The sequence below is a fragment of the Acinonyx jubatus genome, chromosome A3 (assembly GCF_027475565.1).
Source record: "Acinonyx jubatus isolate Ajub_Pintada_27869175 chromosome A3, VMU_Ajub_asm_v1.0, whole genome shotgun sequence".
NCBI classification, from domain to species: Eukaryota; Metazoa; Chordata; class Mammalia; order Carnivora; family Felidae; genus Acinonyx; species Acinonyx jubatus.
Genome location: NC_069388.1, coordinates 14,201,586 through 14,221,168, shown reverse-complemented (window position 1 = coordinate 14,221,168; position 19,583 = coordinate 14,201,586). Strand labels below are relative to the sequence as shown.

General features: G+C 52.4%; 1 protein-coding gene across 4 annotated transcripts in view; it reads right to left on the bottom strand.

Moving 5' to 3' along the window:
- Nucleotides 1-12: 12 nt before the first annotated feature.
- The window catches only part of ELMO2 (engulfment and cell motility 2), a 40,585-nt gene continuing 21,014 nt past the window's right edge, over nucleotides 13-19,583 (bottom strand). For all 4 annotated transcript variants that reach the window (XM_015065456.3, XM_053199875.1, XM_053199874.1 and 1 more), the window contains 13 exons: nucleotides 18,578-18,656; nucleotides 15,422-15,472; nucleotides 11,017-11,139; nucleotides 10,527-10,661; nucleotides 9,837-9,941; nucleotides 9,651-9,759; nucleotides 9,077-9,213; nucleotides 7,613-7,776; nucleotides 7,414-7,526; nucleotides 7,144-7,251; nucleotides 6,304-6,386; nucleotides 4,435-4,512; nucleotides 13-2,877 (listed from right to left, as the gene is read on the bottom strand). In XM_015065456.3, coding sequence (XP_014920942.1) covers nucleotides 2,677-2,877; nucleotides 4,435-4,512; nucleotides 6,304-6,386; nucleotides 7,144-7,251; nucleotides 7,414-7,526; nucleotides 7,613-7,776; nucleotides 9,077-9,213; nucleotides 9,651-9,759; nucleotides 9,837-9,941; nucleotides 10,527-10,661; nucleotides 11,017-11,139; nucleotides 15,422-15,472; nucleotides 18,578-18,656 — 1,486 coding nt within the window. In that variant the 3' untranslated portion in view covers nucleotides 13-2,676. The remainder of the gene's footprint in view (nucleotides 2,878-4,434; nucleotides 4,513-6,303; nucleotides 6,387-7,143; nucleotides 7,252-7,413; nucleotides 7,527-7,612; nucleotides 7,777-9,076; nucleotides 9,214-9,650; nucleotides 9,760-9,836; nucleotides 9,942-10,526; nucleotides 10,662-11,016; nucleotides 11,140-15,421; nucleotides 15,473-18,577; nucleotides 18,657-19,583) is intronic.

The window sequence follows — 19,583 nt, the reverse complement described above, 5'->3', positions numbered from 1 at the left end:
TGTTTATTTTGAGAGAGAGAGAGGGGAAATCCCAAGCAGCCTCAGTGCTGTCAGGTGCCTCCTGAGGTGGAGTTCGAACCCACAAACCATGAGATCGTGACCCGAGCTGAAATCAAGAGCTCAGCCGACTGAGCCACCCAGGCATCTCCCCTGCCTGAAACTTTCTAAGAAGAATTACCTCAATTTCCACAGGTTGAGTAGGAGGGGTGGGGAATGTCCTGGGCACAGGAAATAGGAGGAGAGGGGAAGACTGGAGCCTGGCTCTAGCCCAGTTGCTTATAAGGAGAGTTAACCAAAGCTATGGTTGGAAAAGTAGCTAAGGGGCAGGTTGCAGTGGTCTCAAAAACGCCAGCTAAGGAGTTCAGATCTCACTCGTCTTGCAGGATGGATGAGAAGAGGCAGAGGCAAGAACCCTTAGGAGGTCAGGGCAGGCTAGGGTTGCAGACTGAGGCCCAGTTTAGGGCTTTTTGTCTTCCCTTCCCAGTGCCTCCTCGGCTCTCTTTTAACGCTGGCTGCAAACGTGGATCCCGGTGTGTGACTTCCCTGGCCCCTCTGAAAAGAAGGCTCAAGACCTGGGTGCGAGCAGCGCGTTCTGCAAACCGCTGCCACTCCCAGCCACCGCCAGCTGGCATCACGCAGGCACTGGTTCCAAGCACCCACAGTGGCACCCATCACTGCCCAAGGTCTTGGCTGTAGTTAGTTCTAAAGGCCTGCACCGCAACTTTCTATGCCTTTTGAAAGAGCTCGTCCTCGCCCCCTTCTCGAGGGGAGAGAGAGGATCTATTTTCATCACCACCCTCATTCAGGCCTCCCAGCTACCAAGGCTGAGTTTTGGAGCAACAGCCTCCAACACCAGCTGGAGGGCTGGGCACTAAGCACCGGCAACACACAGGGTGAAGAACGTGTCTTCTTTGTAAGTCACAAGAATTTGAGCTGTTCCCTGGCTGTGTCCCTGGCAGGGAGAAGAGGGAGGATATGTTCACGGGGGTATACAGAATGCCTTTCCCTGCTGTGCCCAGCAAGCCTGGGCAGAAAACACTGTCCTGGTGCAACAATCTGTGAGCATCCTTAACTGTGGAAGCGTGTGTGTGTGTGTGTGTGTGTGTGTGTGCATGCATGCATGCCCACGCACGGGGAGGGCGGAGCGGTTGAAAAGGGGGGGGGGCCCTTGGAAGCTGGCTGGGGGCTCCAGCTGGAGCTCTCCAAGTCTCCCGGACACAATGAAATGAAGGCTTGTGAAGGTGAGAGCTCCCTTGGGCAGACGGCAAGTACAGAGACATGGCTGTTAATAGGTACCGCAGTTTGTACATGAAAGAGTATTTATTGAAAACATGGTTACCGACAGGAAGCTCCTGGCTGCTCTCGGGTCACTCTCTTGGCTCACAACGGGAAGTGGTTTTTTTGTTTTCTGTTTTTTTTTTTTAGGGGGAGCCTCCAATTTTATTTTCCCTCCAACATTGCATCCTAGGATAGGGAGATCTTATATAAATATATATACACGTCTGTATAAGTATGGCCTATAGTAAAGAAAATATATACTACACTCTTCATGGGGCAGTACCTATCATGCCAGGCTACCAATACTGAATGCCACCGTGTTCACGTGTCCAAGGGGAGAGGCTGGGCACATGGTTTATAGGTGCCGCAGCACCAGGGAAGCCCCATTGGCACAGCTGTGGCCTCAGCTAGCTCCCTGAAATCATGGCCAATGGCAGAAACCACAACACTGGGAGCAGGGGGAAGGGAAGGCCAAACTTCCTGAGGTCGGGGAGGCCAAAGGAAAGCCAAGTGGAGGGCCGCAATTCAGGTTAGGTGGGAGATTTCTCTCCGAGGAAGGAAAAAATGAAAATTGGGGGGCGGGGGGGGGGGGTGGCGGAAGTGGACTCTAGTGGCCTCACCAGCCTCAGCCCAGGCCTCATCTGGGCTCTCCCTGCAGAGTTCTTTGAGACTAGAGGACAGGACTTAGCTCGCACGTCTTTGACTTGCCAGGATGAGAGACCGAGAGCTTGTAGGGAGAACTTTCCCTCTGCCCAGACAACTGTGTGGGCAAGAGAGATCTGGTGGCTCTGGAGACCAGAGATGTTAGAGCCGAGCCTCAGTAGCAGCAGCTCATTGGCACTGAATGAAGCCGGAGTGAGCCCTCACGAAGGCGACGAGAGCAAGGGCAAGGCATCTACCAAGCAAAGGACGAGGCCTCCACTTGGATCTGAGACACAGGCACGGGTCACCCAAAGGCAGTCTCTCTGAGGCTCTCAACACGCCCAGAACTTCTGTCTTCTGCGGGGCAGCCTTTCCCGGGCCAGCTCTTGCCCACAAGGGGATCCAGCCAACTGGAGAGCAGGCTCAGGAAGAAAAGGTGAGTGAGTGACTCTTGTTAACTCCAGCGCAAGCAGTCCCTGGCCGGGAAGGCAAGAGCGTCTGCTGTTCATGCCTCACGCTCTGATCCCAGGCTCCATGGTGACGGGGGGGCAGAGCACCCCCGCCCTCGTGACTTAGAGTGGGCAGGGACCCAGAGGAAGCTCTGGATGGTCCGAGGTGAGTTTGAGGAATGGCTGGCGTTTACTGGCCACCATGGTCACTACAGATTCTGTACAAGCAAAAGACAAGGCACCAGACTGTAGGTGTTTCTCCTGGGCCCAAAATCCCTTCCTGGGTACACGGAGTCTGGCTCCAGGCTCAGCCGTAGTGATAGACAAAGTCATAGCTGCTGGGCTCCTTGGGCACTGGTGGTGGGGCTTCGGGAATCTGGATGTTCTCCAGGTCCAGGAGCCGTAGCTTCATTTCCATGCTCAGCAAGGTGTCCAGGTCACTCTTGGTCAGCTCACTGGACATGTCCTTCCCCAGAAGGGCACTGAGGCCATCGATCCAGATGCAGTACTGTGGGGGGCAAGTTGCAAAACGTCACATGGTGGCCCCTGGGCAGCAGGAGGTCCTGCCAAGGTCCCTTTGCTGAGAGGACTCATAATGGTCTCTTCTGGCACGACTTAGTGTGTCGGCAAAACCGATTCGGGATAATAACAAAGACAAATCGGGAGGTGATCGTTCACTTTCTCAAGGACACCTTTTGGCTTTTATGAGGGGTTTACGCTTAAGCTTCCTGAGATAATCTGAAATATGATTTGTTTTTATTTTATTTTTTGAAATAGTATTGTTTTAGAAGTTTTTAAAATTTATTTATTTACTTTGAGAGAGAGAAAGAGTGTGGGAGGGGCAGAGAGAGAGAGAGAGAGAGAGAGAATCCCAAGCAGGCTCTGCACTGTCAGTGCTGAGCCTGATGTGGGGCTAAAACTCACGAACCGTGAGGTCATGACCTGAGCCCACACCAAGAGTCAGGCACTTAACCGACTGAGCCACTCTGGTGCCCTTGAAACATGATTTTTTTAAAAAAAGTTTTACTTATGTAAGTAATCTCTACACCCCATGTGGGGCTCAAACCCATGACCCCAAGATCAAGAGTCGTATGCTCCTCTGACTGAGCCAGCCAGGTGCCCCGAAATATGATTTCTACAAACGCAACGAATGGATACAGCAAAACGAGACCTAAGTACTGGGGCGTCAGCTACCTGAAACTACCCATGAAATTAGCAATGGCGGGGGCAATACATATTAGGTGAAAAAAACAGGATACAGAAGGAATCACTGTAGGATCTCAATTCTGTTTCAAAAAAAGTAAATTAAAAAAAAAAAAAAAAAAGTCCAGTCAACAAATGTTAAAATAAGGCTAGAGAAACTGAACTTGAGGGTCTCAGCATAAGCAGGAATAATAGAGAATTCTCAGCCCGTCCCTCTCTAACTGCACTTGTCAGGTCTTTTTCCATGCCTTTGCTCACTTGTCTCCCCACCTGCTACTTCTTCCTTTCTTCCCAGCAGAACTCCACTGGCAGCTCAGGGCCTGCCTAAGCATCTCCTCTTCCAGAAGCCCCATCTCCAGTTCCCTCTGATGCCCCCGGAGCTCAGTAGACACGCAGGGCTCAACCCCAGTCACTCACTGTGCATGCAGTATCTTCTGGGGCCGTGGGCAGAGCTGCAAGCCCCGCGTCAGCAGGACCGGGTCCATCCCGCCTCAGAGCCCAGGCCAGACCCACTACTGCATGTGCCCAGCAGCCCTGACGAGGGACAATCTGTCAGGTTCGCTTGGGAAGGTGGCCATGCAGAGACTGAAAACGGGGAGAATTTTCCTAGTCCAGACAGGTTAAGTTAGCCCCTGGTGACCCTGTCTTTCTAATGACAACTCACGACTGTCGCTAAAGAGCAACCTGGGGAGCCCAGCACAGATGGATGGACCCCAGCCTGGCAGATCTCGGTGCCAAAAAGCCTTCATGACATGCTGGGGTCCCCTGCCTTTAGGGGGATGTCCCTGTTCTGCCCACTCCTCTCCTGCAACTGAAGAGACAGAGAGGGCTCGGCTGTCCAAAGCGGCTCCACACTGCTTACCTCATACTTGTTAGGCGCGATGAAGTTTAAGGTCTCATCGGGGTCATACAGGATGGAGAAGGCCAACTCCAACACCTCCTGAAGGAGAAAGGGTTTCAGTTACGTGGAGCAATGGGATGGCCTGGGCTTAGCACGCCAAGATCGTGGCCAAAGTCCTAGTCACTTGGCCCCGTCACTGAACGTGCTGATCCAGATGTGGTATCGTCAGGCCCCAGGGCACGTGCCCAAGTGTGGCTGAAGACTCCCCACCTGAGTCACACCTAAGATGTGGATGCTTCTAACAATGGAGAAAAGTCATTTCCCAACACGCAGAACCCCTGAATGTCAGAGTCCATGACTGGAGATCACCTTCAGTTACACGTGTTGGTGATCAAACTGAAAGTCTTTACAGTTTTTCTTAATCTTGATTTTTTTAGGTTTTTTTTTTCAATGTTTTTTATTTTTAAGAGGGAGAGAGAGAGAGAGAGACTGTGAGCAGGGGAGGGGCAGAGAGAGGAAGACACAGAATCTGAAGCAGGCTCTAGGCTCTGAGCTGTCAGCACAGAGTCTGACGTGAGGCTCAAACTCATGAACCACGAGATCACGACCTGAGCCGGAGTCGGACGCTTAACCGACTGAGCCCCCCAGGCGCCCCAAGTCTTAACGGTTTAAAACCACCATAATGGTAACAAATTGTGGCCAAAGATGGGGGAATTGAAGCATCGACAACATAACTGTGATGGAGTGGAACAAATATCATCTGCTTAAGTCTAAGAGTTCACAGGAACACACCCACAGAACACATACGCAAAGTTGGTCACTGTTGGATGATACCAGAGAACCAACTCATTGTTTTAAAAGTGGGTACTTTTATAAAAGGAAAGAATCAGGCGCTTATCCTTTCTTATATAAAGTGGACCACTGGGAAACCAAGAGTAGATGATGGGAAGTTTCTCTTTAGAGAAGTAGTTCAGCTCATAAATGAAAAGGAACAACTGCATTGGAACACTGTTAGTTTGCTAATATTAATTGGCCAGTGGATTGAGGCACTCGGCATTAACAGTCTGCTAACATCACAAAAAGAGAGACCATCGCGCATCGTGTGTCTCTTGATAGAACATAATGCCACCTAGGAAGCAGTCTTGCCAAAAAAAAAGGGTCAAACCTGAACTGGATCAAGCCTCCCCCGAGGACTCTCCACCAACGTCCAGATCTGGGACAGGGGGACAAGTTAAACTATACCATGGGGAGACAATCAGCAAATTTCAGACTCGGAGAAGCTACCAAACAAGCAACCCGGTTTCTTCCACTGATAAACTGCCAAGAGTGAAACGAACATGGAAAAGCTAGAGGGGAACTTGGTAATCAAGGAACTTAAAAGAATAATCACAATGTGCAGACCCTGTTTGGATTCTGATTTAGCGAACAGAACGGTGTGAGTGTGCATATGTGTGCACACACCGTTTGTGTGTTTTTATACAGAGAAATTACGCTATTCACAAGACGGCGCAAACATCTGTGGGGTATCTGATATTAAGTAACAACTTTTTCTTTCTTTTTAGGTGTGATCATGGTATGGTGATTATGGTAAGAGCCCTTATAATTTACAGATCCATTCTACACATTGAAAAGGAAACGACGGCATAACTTGAGATTTTCTTCAAAGTAGCATAGTAAGTGGATAGCTGGGACCTGCCAAGGTTGTTGAGGCCCGGTGATGCATACGCGGGGGTTCTGCCTGTTCTTGTTCTGTTCCTAACAAGACCTGAAGGAACAGCTTAGCGGGAGACAGCGGACGGAAGAGCGTGCGCTCGGACAGCGGCCACCGCCGACTGCACTCTCCAGGCATCACAGTGACGGTGACTCTGCCAGGGCACCCGTTCCACTCACCTTGTTCTGCTTCAGAGCGCTCTTCTCTTTCATGTGTGGGCAATCTTTCCCGGTGACAATGGCCTTAATGTCTGCAACAGGAACTGGTAAATGAAGAGAGTTAGTCCGGAAGATTTATGCTGTAAATGGGTCTCTGCGTCAGTGCTGGAGGGGAAGCCCTAGCCCCCGGACCACAGGGCTTGATCAGCTCAGAGAGAACAGCCTTGTGTTGTTTCCTCCTCCGTGGTCCCTTCCCGTGGGCCACGGCTGGCTGGGCTGTGTCGGATCTGACTGGGGGTCAGTTCAGGGCTTTGGGATGGTCTCCCCGAAGGTCTGGGGCCTCAGAGGCTCACGCCCCCTCCACGGCATAGCATAGCGGTTAAGAGAACAATGCCACGAGCAAATAGCTGTGCTCACTTACTACGTGACAGCCAATGTTGTAAGCGATTTACTTACATGACTCACTCAATCCCCTTACAAAGGAAATGTGCCTATTACTCCCATTTTGCACAAGAAACCAAGGCAGAGGTGAGAATTAACTTGCAGTTAATGAGAATTAACAGCAAAGCTAGGATTTGAACGCAGCAATCTGGCTTCTGAGCTTCGGCTCGTTAACACTGCCTTTCAACACAGTCCTGTATCACCCTTGACAGTCTACAAAGCCCATTCACATCAGAATCTCACGGAATTCTCCAAATAGCCCTGTGAGGTAGGCCAGGTAGAGATGACCTCTGACAGAGGAGGCCAGAGAGACAAGCGGCCCAAGACCAGATAATCGGCCTGAAACGGCCGGGACTAAAACACAGGTCTCCTGACATGGAGTCCAGCTACCATGACACGTCAACAGAGAAGCAAACCTACTTTTCTCCTGCAGGGACTCAAACGTCACCTCCCCTTGAGGGTTGTCGTCCAAGTCACCATAGTGCAGGACCTTGTGGTTCAGGGCCAAGCGGCAGTACCAGAAACGTTCTGCAACACACGGGAAGACAAACAAGTGACCAAAGACAGGTCCGGGAAGGGCCTGGGCACACGGAGGGCAAACCGACGACCTGTCCCTTGTCCGGCAGGCTCTCTCCCCAGGGCACTGACTCTGAGCGGTAAGGACCGGCCCAGGGGCCCAGGCCCCCTCACCTTGCCTTCGGCGGTTCCCAATCTTCCGGAAGCTGCTGCCCTCACAGAGACGGTTCAGGCGCTGCTGCTTGATCAGCTCAAGGATCTCGGGCTGGATCTTCTCCCTCAGCTCCCTGGGTGGACACACATCGGAGCGAGGGGAGGTCACGGGACGGCACGGCTGGTGGCGCCTCCCCCCAGCCCAGCCGGCAGCACTTACACGATCGGCGGGGACTGGAAGTCATCCTGACTCATCCGCTCGGACTGGCGCAGCCGCAGGATCTCAGAGTAGCTCAGGCTACGCAGTTTGCTCTTGAACTGATCCAAGGAGCTGGGTTTGGAGGGCAAAGCTCGAGTGATCTGCTCTCGAACCACTTGCATGACCTGGAAGGGAAGAAAGGAGGATGGCGTCTGCCTGGGCCCCTCCGGTGAGGGGCCAGGCCGGTTCCGGGCCCCACGGCTCTGCCCCCGCCCCGGAGGCCCTACAGACACCCGCTGGGTGAACAGAAGTACTGGCTCTCTAAGACACACCTTCTTAGATGGCCCCTTAGGACAAGTGCCTCATGGTGACAAATGCACAGGTTTTGAAGTTGGAGAGAAATGGGCCGAGATCCTGACCCCATCTCTTAATCTGTTCCTGGAGCAAGTTGCTTACGGTCCGCAGGCCCCCACCCCCACTCATCTTTTATTTTTTTTAACGTTTATTTATTTTTGAGACAGAGAGAGACAGAGCATGAACAGGGGAGGGTCAGAGAGAGAGGGAGACACAGAAGCCGAAGCAGGCTCCAGGCTCTGAGGGGTCAGTACAGAGCCCAACGCGGGGCTCGAACTCACGGACCGTGAGATCGTGACCTGAGCCGAAGTCGGACGCTCAACCGACTGAGCCACCCAGGCGCCCCCCCACTCATCTTTAAAACATGAGAAAGGAAGGCACATTTTCGGGTATATGCTGCCTGGAGGCGCCATATGGATGCTATATGGACGCACAGCGCCTGGCACACTGAGGTGGGTTCAAAAGATGGGGTATTTCCCTAAAACAACAGGTAAAGCAAAAAAGGGCCATCACACCGCACATCCAACAGCTCTGCACTCAGCGGGGCTGAGTCTATAGGGGAAAAGAAGACGAGAGAGAAACAGGGAAATGGTCGTCGCTGGGTGGTGCGATTACAGAGAACGTTCTCCTCTTTATACTTTGCCAGTTTTTTACAATGAGATGAGAAGTTTCTAGATTATTCTAGCTTCGGAGGGCCCAGCGGTGCGCGACAGAGAGCGGGTACGTGGTGTGCCCCGGGAGTCGGTACCGAGCGGGTAGCCGGACCACGCTCACCACGGAGGTCCGCCCCCACTCTCGCCAATGTTTCCCGCCTACAGAGCCACACCAGTGCCTGCCCATAGTGGGTGTTTGGCAGACCACGGCGATTACTGTCAGGCTTGGCTTCCTGTCCTCCATGGAAGACGGGCGGGGCACGGCCTGGCTCCACTGGGTCAATGAGGGGCCCAGGGCACTGAGGGGCAGGTCCCGGCTCCAGGCTATCGCAGAAGCACAAGCGGAGGGACCCGAGGCGCTCTCGTGCTCCGTCTCGGGACCCAGTGCCGCTGACCAAGCCGGTTTCCCAGCTCAGGGGGTCACAAACCATCACGCGCCCACCTCAGCCCGTGGGCATCAGAGCTCTGGGACACTGACCTTGTTGAAGTCCTCGGCTGTCGCCCTCATCTCCTTCCAGGTCTTGTTCAACAGCTGGATGCAGATCCCAAAGAGCTCCTCAAACGCCCGGTCATGGGTAAAGAACATCGGGTGGTAGTCGTTGCGGCCCTCGTTTGCTACAGAGGATGAGAAACAGGAGGGTGGAGCTGGGTCCTCGCACTCAGAAATGTTGGATCGCGTGCACTGAGGCCCCAAGGAACAAAACAGAGCAAGGCCAGGGCAAATGAAGAGTGTGAGACGGGCCTTTCTCGACTTCCTTCGCCGGGACGCTTTCTTGGTCTGGCGCTGCCCTCTCAGAGGCTCAGCCAGCCTCACACACAGGGGCAAACGGATGCTGGTGTAGCTCCGAACACCTTCAAATTACCCGCTCAAACAAGGCAGCAGCCATGATTCCCTTAGACGAGGATAGGACAGCTCACAGCTCACACACCGATTACCAGAACTACGCACAGTAATTGTCCAGTCCTATCGACCGCTGACCTTGTAACCTCGAGTCCCCCAAGGCTCCTGAGTTTGGAACGTCTGATAGAAGAGTGAAGCGGCGGGGACTTACGCAGTTCCCCAACCTGCAGGATCTCACAGAGCATCTTGGTGAGCTCAATGGCGCTGCGGCCGAAGGGGCACTCGTGTTTGTCCTCTCGGCTGCTGTTCTCCAAGACGATCTGTGAGGACAGAGGGAGGGGGGATTAGGGAGGCAAGAGATGTAGCAGGGCTGAGCCAGCTGGCCCCCAGCCTTTACCCGGATGTAGGTGTCCTGATGGACTTTAGCCAAGTACAGCATGTTGTCCAAGGCCAGCATTCCAGGAGGAGTCTGGGTAAAGTCCATCGCTGGGTTGATGTGGTTCTGGGGAAATAAAGAAACCCAATTTGAGACTCGGTAGCCTCACGTGTGCAGAGCCACTGGCGGGGAAGCCCTACTGCCCTCCCCTCGATGACACTAGCTCTTGTGCTCACCTCCTTCCTTCCCGCCATCTCTACGAGACTGGGAGCTCCTGACCCTGACTGTGCGGACTCATCCCGTCTCCCCAGAGCCCGGCACGCCATGCCCCGAGGAGGCAGGTGCACAGTGAGTATTTAATTGAATGAACTTCATCCTCAGGCTTTGTGTCCAATCACAAAATAGCCACTCTTGCATTTCAAAGAACCTAGCTGCTGCGGTGAGAGGTCCTCTCTTTGTCTATGTGACTGACCTCCTGGACCCTCCAACAGAGAGATTCGTTCCCCGGGGCCAGATGCTGCACAGAAATGTGTAATCTGCCGTCACCAAGGCAAACCAAGCATCAGCCCCTCGCCCCCACCAGCCTCTCGATGTCATCTGTTCCAGGACCTCCATTATGAAGGGGGGCTTCTCAGGGCTCTGTGAGGGTGGGCCCTCTGACCTCCTATCAGGGGAGAACACCTACCAAGATCCGTGCTTTGGGAAACTTACTGTAAACCCCAGCATTTTGTAGTCCTTGGTGTACATGGCTTTGCGTTTTTCAATCCCACTCCCGGGGACGTTGCTAGGGTCAGATTCTGCATCAAATGCGATCCTCCTCAGTTCAAATATAATGTCTCTTTGAGCCTGAGAAGTCAAACAGACGGTCAGCAGGTGAATCAGCTAACCCAGGGAAGCAAGGAAAAGAAAGAGCAGGTCGGACTTTTCTGCATGGAACTCTGGCCCCGATAATCCCTGAGAAGGCATCACCTCTACCTTGGCAGGACAGAGGTGGGCTTGGCCCAGAGAGTCACCCAGAGGGAAGCGATCGCAGGGAGGCAGAGCCAGGTTTCCCAGGGCAACACAAGCCATTTCTGCAGACACAATCAAACACCGTCCCTGGCACACAGTAGGTGTTCAATGCATGGCCTAATGGTGGAATGTACCACATCAAACAATACATGATTTAAGCCAGGAGAGCTCTGTCCCACTGAGCACTTACCTGGTCATTGGGGTCCATCTTGGTCATCATCCTTTCTTCCAGAAGGTTAAAGGTCAGGACTTGCAGGACATACAGCTGATGGGCCATCTCAGTTTTGATTGGGCGGTTCCCTCGGATCACATGCTGTAAAAAGTAAAGGCAGGGGGCAGAGGGCTGAACTGATTTTCTTCTGCGGGAGAGTCACATCCATGCTGGTGAAAAAGAAAGTATGCTGGGCAGGGAACAGGGTTTCCCTCTTACACTCAGAACTTCGAGACTTCGTGTTCTGGAAGGGATGGAGCATGAAAGGGCTTGATTCAGGGTGAAATGATTCACTGCAGGCCCAAAGGGCACAGTCTCTTTCTCTGCATTCCCCTGGGCAGGGAAAGTGGAACCAAGGGTGGAGGCTGTACCCAGCCACGCCAAAGATGAGGGAGGCTACCCGGCTAAGATTACGATGCAGGTCGGGGCGCCTGGGTGGCTCAGTCGGTTAAGCTTCTGACTCCCGGTTTCAGCTCAGGGCATGATCCCACAGTTTGTGAGTTCAAGCCCTTTGCAGGGCTCCGCGCTGACAGTGCGGAGCCTGCATGGGATTCTCTCTCTGCCCCTCCCCCACTCACACAGACATGCTCTCTCCCTCTCTCAAAATAAGTACGTTAAAACGTATTTAAAAAAAGATTATGAAGTAGGGCTCAGCAGTGGGACTTTCCCCCAGTTGGGCACTCAATCCAAGATGAGGGACAGCGTGTGGAGGACTCCACTCTGTCTTTCTTTAGAAAAACACAATGGTGTGGATGGCCTCACCAAGTACAGGCTTTAGGAAAGGTCATTTTCTTCAAATGGTACGGAGACGCCTCCACAAGGAGGGCACCTAATGCTCCTTGTCTACGCCCAACACGCCCACCACCTTCTCTCCTGTCATTCTCTATATGCCCTCCTCCCTATATCCCCGGTGTTCTGTCCTGTCCCCTCTCTTCCCATGACCTCCACCATGCCCTCTCAGTCCATCACTACCTCCCTTCGTCCATGTGACACCCACCCCACTTCTCCTTTCCTCATGCCCCACCTTTTTCTTGCATGGTACCTCTCCCTGTGTCCCTTGGGTTGACCAATGGCCTCACGACGTTCTTGTCTCCTACGGTCCGGCTCTCACTCTCCCAATGGCTGCACTTTCTCCCTCGCTCCCTGTATTTCTCGCTCCTCCTCTGTCTTACCCGCCATCTTGAATGCAGTTGTTCCTGGTCTCTCCTCACCCAAACGAGACTCCTGCCCAGTTCCCCCCACACGCTACCTCTGTGTCCTCTATGTTCTCTCACTCAGTCTAGCCCTATGTCTCTGGAGCTCTGCTGTCCAATATGGTAGCCCCTCGCCACATGTGTTTCCGTCGGTTAAAATTAATTTGAGGTAAAAATTCGGTCTTTGGTCACACCAGCCCCGTTTTAAGCTCGACGGGTGTATGTGGCTAGTGGCTACCACCCAATGAGAAGAGTAGATATAAAACAGTGCCATTAGCACAGAAAGTCCTAGCAGACAGCACTGCTCTAGAGTTCCGTAACTCGAGAGCCTACTCTGGCTCGAGATCAATGTCTTAGGCCTGTGATGTCCATTGAACACTGGAAACACGGCTGGTCCAAACTGAGATGTGCTGTGAATGTAAAATGTACGCTAGATCTCAGCGCCTTAGCGTGAAAAAAGAAAAGAAATATTTCATTAGTCGTTTTCTATCGATTACACGTTGAACGCCTGGTATTTTGGATATATTGGGTTAAACCGAATCTACCGTTGAAACTGACTTCCCGTATTCCTTTTTTAATGCTGCGACTACAGCATTTAAAACGAAATCAGTGGCTCTCACTGTCATTTCTACGTGACGGCACTGCTCTAGACTTCCTCTCCCTGGCATGTGACTCCCGGGTGCTCTTCATTCCTCTAGATCTGCCCAGCTCAACGCAGCAGCCACAAGCCACGTGTGGGTGTTTTAACTGAAATTTTAGAAGATGACAAATTTGGCTCCCCAGTCACAACTAGACACGTTGCCGGGGCTCAGTAGCCACACGCGGCTAGTGGCCACCATTCCGGACGGCACGCTCATGCTGCGCAAGGTTCTGCGGACAGCGCTGCTCCTGACCTCTCACTGGAGCGAGTGCCGAGGCCCCCACCTCCTCCGAGCAGGGGCTGTCTGCGGCTGTCTCCAGCTCCCGGGCTCTCGGCTCAGGCTCAGTGCTCACCTCCACCCCAAACTGACTGCCGCTCCTCCTTCTCCAACCTTAGCTACCCGCCCACCCCCGCCAGTGTCTCATCGCGCAGGGTCCCCTTGGTCCCCTCCACATGTCTTGTTTTGCCCCTCTCCGAGCCTCTTCCCTTCTCTGTGCCCCCTCCCTCTGCCGCTCCAATTCCTCCCTACCCTACCCGGCTCTCCGTCTTCCTTCCTCCTCTCCTCTCTCCATAATTCATAAAACCACTTTGAGAAGAGGCTAAAGATAATGTGATACGGTTCTCATTCACTTTAATCCCCCTTTCTCAAACTTAGAGACATCACAGCGGGAAGGTAATCACTCCAGCCAGCAACGGGCTTACGCAAGTACAGCCCCAGTCTGAGGAGTCAGTTTCAGAGCTTTTACCTGCAGTCTTATTTGACTGCTGAGTAAATTGAGGCTTACGCTCTCTGGCCTGACTCAGTGAGCTCCTTGGACTTCAGTGAGCACGCATTAACTGTTTTGTAGAGAACCACTGAAGTCCTGAGTCTTGACCCTGAATCGTCTTCTACAGTGGAATCTTCGCTTGTCCCAAGGTTTGTCCAGAAATGAGCTGAACTAATCCTACTCTGGCAATTAACAAGCCTCGAGATTCATTAAATTTCCGTCAGAAGGCGACCCTCGCTCCCATGCATGCAGAGGATGGCGTCCAACACAGCTGCTCAGGAATGTGGACAAGCATGCGTGGGACCCGTGCACGCCGCATCCCTCGCAGGCAGCGGGCCGCAGCGTCGTCCCTCCTGCCCGAGTCCCTCCGTGGCGGTGGGGCCACGACCAGGGAAACGGCCAGCAGGCAGGAGCTGGTTCTGCAAGGTGAAGTCTGGCGGGCTGTTCAGAGCAGCCGATCGCTCAACTTTGCAAGTGCTCAGAGCTCACTTCTTGAATTCTCTCACCTTTGGATCCTGTTCACGGGTAAGAGAACCCGCTGTGAGCGGGGTGCTTACCGAGTGCCAGGCACCCTGCTAAGAGCTGTATATATATATGAGCTCGTTCAGGCCTCACATCCAGATGAGCAAATCAAAGTAAATCGAAGTTAAGTGAATTGCTCAAGATCACAAATTGCTTAATGGTAGAGTGGAGGCTGGGGACTCTGAAGCTCACGCTCAGAATTATCAAGCCTTTCACACCTGACTTCTGATTTCTCATTTTATTCCCTTCACTGTGGTCTGGTTTTCCCGTGGTTTTGACAACTGATAAAATGGCCTCCCCTGCACCCAGATCCTCGGCTCACTTCCCCAGTTCCCACCCCCCACCCCCAGCCAGCTCTCTCTCACCCACATCCCTGCGTGGGAACAGGGAGTCAGCCCTCTTTCCAGATGCCTCCCTCCTCACCACCTCCCCCTCTACTCTCCTCCCTCATATACCCCCACGAAACATACACACCTGCTAGTGTGAGGTTTCTAAATGCCAGCCTGGTTATGTCACCATCCCAATTAAACCCTTCAACTCTGCTTGGGAAAAAGACTAAGGTCCTACTCGATCCGGTCTTTGCTCGCTCTCCACGTGTCTGCTCCTTGCCCCACCCTCTACCCCATGGCACAGTCCTTCTAGGTTCCAGCCAATTCCAGCCACTCCCGGCTGGATTTCCTTTCCTTCCTGGACGAATGATGGAGCCTCAGCCTCAGGACGTCATTCCTCCAGAGGCTTCCTGACACCTCCTGCAAGGCAGGCGGTGCTCCTCCTCCTGAAATCCCCAGACCGTGGAGCTCCAAGGAACCACTGGCCACACACTGCTAGAGCACCATCCCTACTGGACCGGAAGATCTCTGGGAGCAAACACACCACACTGTCTCGTTCATCCCTAGCGGTGCCCCACACAATTCAGGTCTGATGGATGTTAGCTGAAAGAATCCCTTTCCTCTTTGGGGCCTATTTTGACACATTCCTTCTGGAAAAAATTTTGGAATTGCAGGGCAACACCGTGTAGCTGGCTGGCCTTAGGACCTCCTTAGAGGCTCTGTAATTCCTGGTGGGACAGCCTCCTAGAGACAACTCCGCTTGCAGAGGATTATAAGAAAAAGCTTCCCAGCTTAACATGGGCTTATTCGCACCTACCCGTTGGTTCCCTGAGTGCCATCCCACTCGATAGTAATTTCACTAATGACACCATCACAGTAACAGTAATACTTGCTACCGCTAGTAACAAAACACAGCTTGTTGTGGGAACTTACATTCAGGATTATGGAGCGAAGGTGCTTCTGTGCAAATGCGTTGGCCATATCCTATTGAGAAAAACAAGCAAATGTAAGGCACGATGGAACGTGCCCAGCTGTGACAACTATCGAGAGGAAAGTGGCATCGGAGCTCTGCGGCGTTTTCTCTTAAATTTTTTTCTCTTTTCAAATAAAAAGTGGGCAAATGGAAAGAATCCATGGACCCACCCAACATCTTTTATACTCTGAAAAAATTCCCTTGTGTTTTTTTTTCCCTCTGGGAATGCAAACGGAGCCACACAGGGTGTCCCTCCCCGATGGCACAATCAACCACATCGTCTTCAAAGAGGAACAAAGACTGCTTCAGGACAAGACACTTGTGTTACGAGGATGCCGGGCAATGGACAATGCGTACGGAGCACAGAGCAGCGTGATGGTTCCCATGCACCGTTCCAGGCAGACACCCACCACCGGCCGGATGGGCCTCCTCCAAGCTGAGGAAAGGGCTTCGGTCCCAGCGCCCCCCTCGGGCCCCCCGGCGCCGCACCAGCTGGTGGAGCCGGGGAGCGGATGCTCTGGAACAGTGAGTAGTCTGTGACTCACTTCTGACTGCTTTGGAGAAGAGGGTGCTGGTGCTTTTGGGTAATTTCTCATAATAGGGTCACCTTTTTTATTATATTTGGTTCAGATTCTGCCAGTAACACTTTATTTGGCACGCTTGGGAAATAAAGTATCCCCCATAAATGAGTCTTCCGGGGAGCGAAGCCTTAAGGGTCCTTTCAGGACCTTACTGGGACCGTTCTTAAGCAAATCCTCTGAAAATATATACGTTTCTTTATTTTTGAAGGGACTGCAACGATTATAATTTAATCACTGCCAAGGACTGGGCTCAACAAAAAGAACAGCGTGTTGTGACTCCGTAATAGCCCAAGGAGCTCTTGAATGTGCCGCTCTTTCCCCCTAAACAAAAATGGTCCCAGCTTACTGTGCTTTTAATCTTTCTGACAGCTCTTCATAATTCTTCTGTCTCCTCCTTCCAATCTCGGCCATCACTTCTTAGCACGTTAATTAGTATGACTTCACTTTCTAAACTGCTGCCTTAATTTAATTTTATGGATAATTCTGAATCACTGGGCCTGAGGGAGCTGTCACGCCTCTCCCACGGAGCGGTGTCTGCGCGGGTCTCATTTTTCTCGGAGCTGAAAGGCCTTTTGCTCTCGCTTCTCCATTTCTAGCCATATTCCAAATGGCTGACGCTGCCAGGGACATTAAGCTGTACTTTGCTTCCCCTGAGCACACATGCTGGCTGGCAGAGAAGAAGGTGGCCTAGAAGCTTCTCTGGTGGCTAGAGGAGGTCGGCTTGAGATTTGGCCTTGCTGTGGACAACTCACAAAGCGGGTAAGTGGCAGTGGTCTGCTCCCAGAATGTAACGGCCTCACACCCAAAGCTCCCCTGCGGTGCTGGGGCAAAGCACGCATTCTCAGCCTCGTACAGCCGACCTCTAAAGCTCCCTCTAGCCAAGAAGCGAGCAGGCAAATTCCCTTCTGTCAACTGTCTTAAACCCTGTCAGATTCCTACGGTCTAGGACGCATCCAGGGCGACGTGGATTTATCTTCACTCTCTGCTGTACCAAGCTGGAAGGCGACACGTCCATGGGATCATCTCGGCGAAAGTCTCAGGCTATTTCCGAATCTGATCTCCCCAGGCTGACCCACAAACTCACGGAAAGGCAGGTTACAAAGGGAAGACTGGGCAGCATTCCCTAGGGCGGACATCCCCTCACTCCTGCACGTGACGCTAATCTCCAGCGCTTCCCGGAGTGTTCTGACGAACGGGATCTACAGCACCCAGAACTCTGGGTCTCACGGTTTCCTGAGCACCTGCACCAGAACGTGAGGTTCTTGCCCAGCTCTGACCTCCCCACCTGGAAGAGGGCTGGGGCCCCTTCCACGAAGCAGCACTACTTACAGTGACAGGTAGGTCTAGAGGGTTAAGGTGCTTGTCCTGCCGGCAGAAAGCAAAAAGCACAGAGAGAAGCAGATGGGAGAATGAGCTCACATTCAAAACTGGACTAGGAAGGAAGAGATTAACAGAGCAAAGCCATCCAAGAAAGACGAGGACAGACGGAACCATGGACGCTCCGGCTCCTCCCACTGGAACCCACCAGGAGCTCAGTGCCTGAACCCACGTGGATTTCAACTTTACAGAGCCCATGGTGTTGACGGAGAATTTTAAAGTCTTGTATACACCACTTGGGCTTTTCCCAGCTGTATCTAGAGTGTCAGTGTCGGAAGGGCCCTTAGCGATCACTTAATCTGGCCCTTTCATTTACAGAAAGAGCAACGGAGACCCAGAGGTTAAAGCACCTGCCCAGCCCAGAAGAGCACCTAGCCTCAGGGCCCCGGACTCAGGTCAGTGCTCGTTCCCCGCCCAGCTGATTCCTGGTTTCCTCACTTGTAAGACAGGGGTCTTGTTTCTTCTCACATCCCCGTGAAGTCAACGGGGCAGATGTTGCCGCTCCCAGGTTACAGATGAGGAAACTGAGGTTCAGAGAAGCAGAGTGATTTGCATTATGTCACACAGCTAACGAGCAGGGGAAGAAAGCAGCTTAGAATCTGGGCCAGAGGCCTTCATACATGAAACTTTGTGCGAAGTCCCCCCGCTCCCGCCCCCCCCCCCCCCCCCGCCTTGCTTCCTTAAGTAAGGGTCTCCGTGGACTTGACAGTGATGCCTGGAAGGTCTCCTCCCCCTTCTTCTTGACCCTCTAAGCCAGGGTCAGCAACTAAGACCAAACTGGGCTTGTCCCCTAGTTGTGTATCTAAGGTCTTTCTGGAAGACACCACACCCATTTGCTTTCCTATTGTCCGAGGCTACTTTGGCTATGACGACAAAGTGGGACAGCTGCCACACAGACCATCGGCCCACAGAGCAAGAAATCTTTACTCTCGGGCCCTTTAGAGGAGAAAGTTTGCAGGCCCCTGGTCTGACGTGAGACCCGCGGGGTCCCCTTCTAGTTCTTCCCTGGAACTAGGGGGCCTGACACACAGGGACAGGAGCAAGGGACTCTTGGGGGAAATGGCTGCATTTCTGCTCTCCGTGCAGCGAAGGGTAGGTGGGTGACAACTCCTCTCCTGGAAGAGCCCAGATGAAAAGCTTGAAAAGACAGCCACAGACCTGTCGCTTGTCCTCAGGAGCCTTCAGGAAAAGCGCGTTAATCAGTGCAATGGCGTAGGTCTGAATCTCCTGGTTGGAGCTGTGCCGGTGGAGAAAGAAGGCAGAGGGACATTAGAAGACGGACCAGCGAGAGCCCCGTGGGGCGTTTACAGCAGTCGCTCGTAGATGGTCATCAAATAATCGTCTGGGGTGAAGCCTCAAAAGCCTCGAAAGTGGGCATACTCTGTGACCCGGCCACTCCACTAATAGCAATTTATCCAAAGACAGGCAGGAATCAGAGAGTTGGGCAAAGTGTTTCATTCAAGTACTGTTAAAAAAAAGAAAGAATGGTAAATAATCCAAATGTTCACAGTCACAACTCTGTTTATACACATTCAAGCCGTAAGTCATCAATAAAAATCACGTCGGGAAGGTTCTTCACCTGGGACTCGGGGATGAGTCTGGAGTGTCTGTAAACCCTAGAAATGGTGCAGAAATTATTCCATGCGGTTGGTTGACTATGTGTTATTTTCTCCAAGGAGGTGAGAGTCTATAACTGTTACTGAATTTTCAAAGGCATATGGCATGCAAAAAAGATTTAGAGCCACCAAGACTCTTTAACATGGGGAAACGTTCAAGAGATATTATTTCATAAGAACGTCAAGGTACACACAGTATGTGTAGTAAGCTCCCAGTTTTGTTAACAAAAACATACACAGAAAAAAAGACGAGCAGGGCAGTTAATTTAACGTGAACAGTAGTTATGTCTGCAGGTGGGAAAATGGGAAAAGGATTGACTCTTTGTGCTCCTCCCTATTTTCAAAGTCTTCAACTACAAATTTATTTCATTTTGTTTATTTTTTATTTTGGGGGGAGAGAGAGAGAGGGCGCGCACGAGCCAGGGAGGGGCAGAGGGAGAGAGAGACTCTTAAGCAGGCTCCACGTTCGCACAGAGCCCAACGCACGGCCCAATCCCATGACCCTGGGATCATGATCTGAGCCAAAACCAAGTCGGATGCTCAACCAG